General features: G+C 39.5%; 1 protein-coding gene across 1 annotated transcript; it reads right to left on the bottom strand.

The window, feature by feature from the left end:
• Window positions 1-207: 207 nt before the first annotated feature.
• LOC133739473 (uncharacterized) lies at window positions 208-4,465 on the bottom strand. Its single transcript, XM_062167254.1, has 3 exons — window positions 4,158-4,465; window positions 3,196-3,276; window positions 208-948 (listed from the first exon to the last, which is right to left on the bottom strand). Exons 1-3 carry the CDS (start codon window positions 4,314-4,316, stop codon window positions 565-567), a joined length of 624 nt encoding a protein of 207 aa, XP_062023238.1. The 5' UTR covers window positions 4,317-4,465; the 3' UTR covers window positions 208-564.
• Window positions 4,466-8,790: the final 4,325 nt, after the last annotated feature.

The raw sequence follows: 8,790 nt of genomic DNA, 5'->3' as shown, positions 1-8,790 counted from the left end.
AAAAAAGAAGATGATGAAAATGAGACATTAGAACTGCTGCCTACCAAGAGCATTCTGTAGATTTAAGCAAATTACTTTGGTTTCATAGCAACCTGACTTCTAACATGAGAAGAACTTCAAAAGTTCAAATCAATGTGCTGAAAAATGCAACTTCAAATTTTTTTTTTTAATAAAAATAGAACACAATTGTATTTAAACTGTGCAAAATAATCAACTAAAATTTTATTAACCAGAATCTTCAATCTTAAATAAAGCAGAATCAACACCTTTACCGGACATAATCTTTCAACATTAAAGGCAGTTCCTAATACAAGCACAATAGTATTTGGTAAAACAGACTGAAACAAGACAATAGTTACCAAAAAGATGCTTTACAGAAGATCGAAAAGACCAAACTAATCTCCAACAAGTAAAAGTAAATTAAATTAATGGCATTACCACTTCCATGTTGCGCTTCTTTCCTTACTGGAATTGAACCAAAGACAGCTTCATACTCTAATGTGTCTTCCATGACTTTTAACCACCCCATGGCAAAGGCTACTTGGATGTGCCATCAGACCACTTTCAGTAGTGACCAGGACTATCTGCATGCATGTCCATCGAAGAGTCGTTGGAGCTCGGAGGATTAACATCCCTGTTTGGTTGAAGAAAGTTAGGTTCATTGTTTCGGGCACCATTTCCAGATGGCAGACCAGGACCCGGGTAAGAAATGTGATAGTGCTGAAGACTCTGGCGAACAGGGCTCGACAGAGCATTTGAGAAGACAGAATTCTTGGACTGATGATCACACTGCTCAGAACGAATTCCCTGCCCAGTACTTGGGGCAGACGAGCCAGAAGATATTGGAAGACCGGAATTTGTGAAATGCAGAGAGGACGGTGTATGCTGATGTTGCACTGCCACTCTAGGGGACATTGACGGCTCTTCTCCACAATAGTCCAACTCATTCTGAATGGAGAACAGAAATTATGTTATAAGCTTCAAAGAAAAAGCTAAATACAGCAAAAAACTGATATATGTACCATTTGCATAGAGTTTCGAATTATTCTAATAAAAAGGTCCTTGCTGGGGATGCCCTTGGGGTTAGCCCAAGTGGTGAGGGAGGGCATTAGACTAAGTCAGGGGTTTGATCCCTTCCAATGAACAAAAAAAGAATATAAAATGTATAAGAACCCTGTCTACCTTACAAAGTAATGGTCTCTTGACAGATGGACTCGTAAGTGATTAGTTAAAAGTTAAATACGAATTGGCAATCTTGAGTGACAATCTCATATTATACATCTCAAACATAACTGGGGCTGAGAATATGAATTGTTGCTTTTATTTCGCCAGTGACTTGGCTCTCTGGAAAACGTCGCTTCAGGAGAATATGTTGTGTTGCATATCTCCAGTGTCCCTGGATTTATTGAGTAAAAGGCTTAAACTATTGGCGGGAATATTGTCATCCCTAGTAGGAACTGCATTGAGTTGCACAGTTTCCCTAGTAGGAACATATTCCCCTAGAGCAACATTCTCCAGAAATATATGCAACTGAAGGCAGTTCATACTAGGGATGACAATTTCCCTACTAGACTAAAACCATTCCAAATGTGTTGGGTTTTGTGGCAAATAAACTCTGACTGGAAAGCAACAAGGGAAAATTAGTGATCCCCACCCAGTTCCAGTGCAGACAGGTATGACAATCACCTTAAAAACTAATACATGTTCAGTTCAATTTTTGATTGTTATAATCCTGCTACTAGAATCTGTCTGTGAGTGTGTCTTATTATTCTTATATATCAGGCCAATTCCCCTTAACATGGCTAAGATGGTAAATTGTAAAATATTAGGAAAAAAAAGTAGGAAGCAAAAAGCAGAGCAAATTGTGGGAGTTGCAACTCCTCTTGACCGCGATTGCAGTTGGAGACAGGTAAACAATTTATACCACAAAAAGTTATTAGAGAAATTTTAAATAATTATTCTTAAATGAATGAAAAATAAAATAAGGGTCAATTGACACACGCGTAAGCGTATGTTAAGAGGCTAGTGTGTGTGTGTGTGTGAGAGAGAGAGAGAGAGAGAGAGAGATCTACCGAGTTTTTCAATAAACGTCTAAACAGATACAAAGACATTACACACTTAAAATGGTATGCAAGATTACTAGATTAGTTTTAGGCACTCAGACAGGTAGCAAAAAAATTCAAATCGAGAGATCCAGTTGCTAGAATCGAGTCAAAAAATGCAAGGCATATGTGTCAATGGTGAGCTGCTTTTAGCCAATGAAAATATTTCACACCCCACTCAACAACTAGATCTCTGAAATGAACACGATCCAAATATTCGCATAAGCAAACCCCACTTCACTGATTACGTATTTCCAAAAAATCCATGGATTGATGACCACCAAACAAACCACACGATACATACTCATCCAGTCCTGATCGTGAAAAAAAATAATGCATATAGTAACGCATTTTATTCATCAGAGGAAAAAAGCTGAATATACAAAGCATTGCCCCATGATTGAAGATGACAAAACATTAGATTGGGCATTTTGTTGCTAGTTATGAAAAGGTAATCATGTGATGGTTAAAGATTTAAGCAAACTTTGGAGTCAAAAAGTTTGAACAGTGGCCATTTTCCAAATTTAAAGCCAACAATGGATTTCATTCCCTTCTTTTGGAAACAAAAAAAAGGAAAAAATAAAAAAATGAAAATGAAGAACTCTCGAATTCTTAGTGAGAAACAATAAAAGAAAAAATTCCTAAAAGTTCAGCTTGACCACCACAAATAATACTACTATATATTTTGCTAAAGTCCAATAACATAACCTGATTAATGATCAATAGCTCAAATTTTGTTTTTACATAAGGTCTCAAATCCAGCCACACCAATACCCTAAGCCTAGAAGGGAATGAAAACAATAGCCTCTTAATTATTCTAGTATGAATCGTACACCAATCCAAGAATATATGAGACATGTCTATCAAGTCATAATTGAGAGAAAATATCAAAGTTGCACGAGATTCATGTAGTGAAACAGAAGGGATGTGACGATGTGAATAAGCTGCTATAAGTAGAAAGTCCAATACCAAGGATGCATCATAAAAACTACAACAAGAATTTGGTGTCCATAGATGCCTACTGTCTCTAAAAAGGCACATTTAAGTTCACTATGACACATTATTGTTAAAAGACAAGGTTTTAACAACAAACCTGAAGGTAGTTGAGTATATCGCCTGTTGCAACTCTAGATCCCCCTTCTTGTTGTCTACAGATCCACTGATAAATTTTATCCTGAAAAAAGAATAATAATAATAATAATTAAAGTTCATATTGCCAAGGTTCCATCAATAAATGTAGATATGTGGTGCAATTTCAAAGCATCTTTACACAACAACAGAGCATTATAAGTGTCAAAAAATTGAAACATGCATATGTGGAATCCTTGCAGAAGCAATGGCCCACTGCCTGAAGGCTACAAGTGAATGGTATTAGAATCCCTAGTCCCTCAGTAAACTAATGGAAGCAACATATTCTTCAAATATTTGAAGTCAGAAACAAAGAGTCACACACCAGCGGACACTGAACAAGAACTCCTGCCAACAACCAGGTACTACCAAGATGGCTATGGAACAAATAAGGAACCCATGTATCTCTTGAGCCAATATGGCACAAGTATCCGAAATTTCAGCAAAAGCCTAAACTGACTCACTCATAAGAAAAAGACCAAACAAAACCATTTAGAATCCCAATCACATGCTGCAATTCACTCTGAACTCGAATACAGTTCCAAAAATATAACCCTTTGTTTTCCATTATTCTTCATATAAACCCATACCAGAACACTCCTCACTAATCCTTTCATTCACTTCTGATGGGTTGATTATCATTATCGTCTCTCTAAATCAATAAAAATGCAAACTTTAATAAACCAATACAATTATGCCTGTAGAGAAACTCTGAAAAAAAATTTCATCCAAACTCAAAACTTTTCAGACCCAATCCAAAACCCAACCACATACAATCCCAAATATTTCAAAGAGAATCAACCAATTCAACAAAAAAATTCGGAAAAAAAATTCGAAAAAAAAAAAACGTAACCCTGATTTCATGGTGATAAAAAAGAATCAAAATTGAATGGGGGGGGGGGGGTGGAAGAGGAAAAGGAGACGCACGAGGGCATGGCGTTCACCGGCTTGGAAGGAAAGCTTCTGGTGGTTCATGGCTTGTGTGTAGAGCTGAGAGAGGGAATTGGCAGCGCTGCAGAAGGAGGTGTACATGCTTCGATCCACCTCGTCAAGGCTGGTGGCCACCGACTTTCTCTTCTTCCCCATCCTCCTCCTCCTCCTTCTCCTCAACAAAGGTTTAAGGTGATCGAAGATTTGATTGATTCCTCAAGGGAATTTTGGGGATTTTGTTTTGGTGTTTTGGGCTTTTGATTCTCTACATTTATCATGGAGAGAACATAAAAGGGTTTCAGACGAGGAAAGACACATGGTTACTATCGTGGCAATCCGTCCCACGTGAACATTTGGATGTCCAAACTCTACGTTACTTCCATCCTTTCTTTTTTGTTTTTATTTTTTTTAATGACTTCCGATTTAAGAGATTATGTGTTCGAGCCTCATTAAAAGTGAGAACGGATGGAATGTGAAAAGCAAACTTGAACCAAACATTAGGTGATTGAGAGGAAGTCATCGATTCCATGTTCTGATCTCGATGATCGTGTGGCCCATTATGAAAACCTGGGTGCATACATTGAACAAAATAAATTTGTTTCACTAGTGAAACTTTAATTTCATGTTATCTAACCTAATATGTATAGGAGTTTCAATTACCAACCCTTTGAAGCCATCTTCTTGATGTCCGGAGGTTTCCGACTTCTTTGATAGTGAGTCTCATCACACTCGAAGGATTGCTTGCTTTCACTAAGCAAACCCCTTATTGCACATTTTGGCCACATGCCCTAGACCACTCACCACTTGGAGCCTAATCACATGTCATGGACCAAGCACGTCTCATATGCAATTCTAATGAGTTTCTTGATTTGAACCAGTGTTTCCCTGTTTCATTAAGCCCAAAAGGTCTCTATTTGCAATTCCAATTAGTTTCCTAATTTGGGCCAGTGTTTCCCTATTTCATTAAGCCCAGAAGGTTAATTATTTTCAGGATTGGACAAACAGTAAGCAACCCCTTTGTTGTGCACAGCCTTGCTTGGCCATGTGTCCTAGACATCATGGACCAAATAGGTAACTTCGTCCTACTTGGTATCAGTGATCTAAAACTTGGCCTGAGCAGCCGACTAAGTGTTGGGCAGTGGTAGTCCAGCCCGGGTAACCTCAAATCAGCACAATAATCAGGTTGGATTTTGGACGACCGCTTAGACGGTCTGAGCTTAGTTGGGCTTATAAAAAGTTTTTTTTTTTTTTTTGGAAATCTGTTATATCTCTTTTTATATTCTATTCTCATTTATCTATTTCTCTATTTGATCCCCAATTATCTCTATCTAAAAATTTATTATTGTTCAAGTAAATCCAGAATATGTGTCTGGCCCAAACTCGAGGTTACTTGCTCTAGTTGAAATATGGTTTATATTAGAGATATTCTCGGAGAATCTATGAGATATCCAATCAATGTACGATAATCTTTCCATGTACAACTCTATCTCTATGCTTGTAATCCTCTATATAAATAGGCCCCTATTATCAATGAAAGCACGACTCAATTCTCTCCCAATTCAGTTTTCTTTAAACACGTTATCAGCACAACGTCCTAACCCTGAAACAAATAGCTAAAATCCTAAATCCGAATACAAAACCTTGAAACTTTTTCTGCCTCTGCCACACAACTTGAAGCCCTCAACCCCACGAATCCAGAATCGGCGGCAGAACCACCAGAACCGGCCGGAAACCTACCGAACCGGCCACCGGAAGCTCCAAACCACCCGTAGCAAATACTCTACCGATTCACCCACTTTCGGACCTCCTATTTCCACCAAATTTTTCCAGCAGAAGCCTTTCAACTCTAGGATTCAGGAACCGGAGGAAAATCACTGAAAACCGGCCTAGAAGTTGATGAACCGGCGACCAAAACCTTCTGCAGAAAAAACGGCAGAAGAAGAAGAAGAAAAAAAAGGGGAGAAGGTAGCCCAAGGCCCAGAAGAAAAAGGGGCTGACGCGGCCCACTGCAGAAAAAAATAAAAAAAATAAATAAAAAAAGGAGAGACCAGCCCATCCAGCTAGTCAGCACGCCACGTCACACTGCCACGTTAGCAACAGTACTCCAGTGTCACACGTCAACAAAGGACCCTAGTGCCACGTCAGCACCGGTCAATGTCGGTCAACGCCGATTGACCGTTTCCGGCCACTTTTCTGGTCAACTTTCTGGCCACTTTTCCGGCAACTTTTTCCGGTCAAATTTTGCCGCGACCTATTTCAAGGTATTTTTTACTAAAAGTTCCCGTTTTTGAAGTTTTTATTTCTTTTCTCTTCTTTTTATCGGGGACTTGCAAACTCCCTTCTTCTACCCTCCTTTCTTCATCATAGAGGAGACCTAATTAAGCCGAACTGTGGGGGTTCGTGCTCACTCCAAGCTTGGAGCTTGTTGAGATCTCCAAACTTAGAGTTTGTAGAGAATTTATGATCGACCACTTACGTCATTGTTTCGATCTAATCCAATACCTCTTGGAATTGAATTTCTTGGAAGCGATTACACTCAAAAATTCATAATTTCTTGGGAGCTACTATGCTTAGAAATTTTATATGTTTTCGTAGTAGCCTTTTACGCTCCGAAACTAACCCTAATTTCATGTTCTCTTTCAGGATAAGTAACCTGAACAAATTGGACTTTGCTCCATAGGAAACAACTAGCTCTAGATATCACAGGTGGGTTCGTGATGTCCGCCAGCATCTCAAGGCCGATGGAATCCAGGTTATGATTCTCAAGCCTAGTCAGGACGAGCTAACTGTTGAGCAAGCTCAAGTTTTAGAAGCAAATAGAGCAACCGTAGAGGCAAATAAGGCGAAAGCCATCATCATAATGACTCGTCATATGGATGATTCGCTCCAGTACGAGTGTATGAATGAAAAAGACCCCAGAAGACTGTGGGTCTCACTCGAAGAAAGATTTGGCAACGTCTGTGACTCCCTGCTTCCTGACCTAGAAGTGAGATGGCATAGCCTCCGCTTCTGTGGTTTCAAGTCAGTTCTTGACTACAACTCATAAGCACTTCGCATTAAATCCTTAATGGAATTATGTGGTAAAGAGATCACAGATGCGATGTTGATTGAGAAGACTCTCTCTACCTTCCCCGTCTCTACATTGATGGTTGCTAAGAACTATCGAATCGATGTTACTGCAGAACGGATCACAAGGTTTCATGAGCTCATTGGAGCTATGAGTGTCGCTGAAAAGCATGACAATATCCTCGTGAAGAACTATAATTCGAGATCCTTAGAAACAGAGCTTATTCCGGAATCCAATTATAGTCGCGCCCCTAAGAGAGGGCGCCAAGAGCGAAATCTTAATCTTAAGGATACTTCTGGACGTTCTGGTCTATATAATCGTCCTACTTGGGAAGGTAACCGCCAAAATAGGCGAACACGGAACCGAAGAGGTCAACGTGGAAAGAGAGAGGGAGGCAACGCCTCTGGCCATGCTGGTGGCGCCACCAACACTAAGAGCCATCTAAATGACGCTTTCAAAGCGCCTCAATCAATGGAGTCTGAGCAAAGAGATGTATGTTCTCGATGTGGAGTGTCTGGTCATTGGGCACACATTTGTAGAGCTCATGAAGAAATTGTCACCGCCTACAAAGCATATTGTGAAGCAAGAGAAGCTCACTATGTGGAACAAGAAGATCAAGAAGATGATCTAGAGTGAAGGGTTGAAGACTACAAATCTGGCTGGGATCAATAGATCGCCAATTCTGTTTAAGTCTTTATTTTTCCAAGAGATGTAATAGGCAATTGCCATATATTTTTGTAGTAAATGTCAATGGTTTAGTCTTTCTTCAAAGTAGGTTCACCTAAAGTAAGTGTGATGTCTAGGAAAGTTATGAGATTAGTGGTACTTAAGCGAGCCTTGCTCCACCGACATCTCTCTACTCACCTGGTCACATTTATTTTGGAATTACCGAAAGAAGTTAAACGACTACCTTTGTTTTGCATTAGCTAGCATTTGGATTCGATTCTCCTAATGGTTAAGAGACAATGATGTACTCTGTTGGCTTATGAATAAAATTTCGAGTTCTTTTCATTATGACTCAATTTTGATTCTGAGCATATTACTTTGTGACTAGGATGGCTGGGCCATCAGTATTAATTCAAGCACATGGAATAGCCCAAGTTCCCCTTGCCAAATGGCACCTTGATTACTGTCACAAAAGCTCTCTACGCTCATAGGGCAAATCGCACCTATGAATAACCAACGGATTCCATGCGAAAACGCATGTAGAGAACTGAAATGAGTTCCTTTGCAATACCTCTAATGATTGCGAACAAAGGCGCATCTTAGAGAAGTTTATTTGTCTCTCTAGTGGACTCTATGTCACTATTCGAGCTATTAAATCCAATAAAAGTTATGAGAGAAGATCTCTTGGATTTAGACACATAATGCCTTTGTCACAACAGGATAGGTCATCCTAGTCATGATGATCCATCTACTAAAGATTTCACACGGACATCTATTTTCTCGAGCGAAACAAAGCATGAATCAAAAGATGATTCTTGGACTAAGTGTGACAGCCGCCGCCGTCCACCACCAGCCTAGGGCTGGCATATTCCTTATCCATGACGCCATGGATAGCGT

Source organism: Rosa rugosa, chromosome 3, assembly GCF_958449725.1.
Source record: "Rosa rugosa chromosome 3, drRosRugo1.1, whole genome shotgun sequence".
NCBI classification, from domain to species: Eukaryota; Viridiplantae; Streptophyta; class Magnoliopsida; order Rosales; family Rosaceae; genus Rosa; species Rosa rugosa.
The sequence above is the reverse complement of the archived record's forward strand: the minus strand, read 5'-3'. Positions and strand labels throughout refer to the sequence as shown.

Coding starts and splice junctions, on each gene's coding strand:
- LOC133739473 (XM_062167254.1), bottom strand. CDS start 4,316: ATGGGGAAGAAGAGAAAGTCGGTGGCCACCAGCCTTGACGAGGTGGAT. Junction 3,277..4,157: donor CCGGTGAACGCCATGCCCTC/GTGCGTCTCCTT, acceptor TTCTTTTTTCAG/GATAAAATTTATCAGTGGAT. Junction 949..3,195: donor ATATACTCAACTACCTTCAG/GTTTGTTGTTAA, acceptor TTCTCCATTCAG/AATGAGTTGGACTATTGTGG.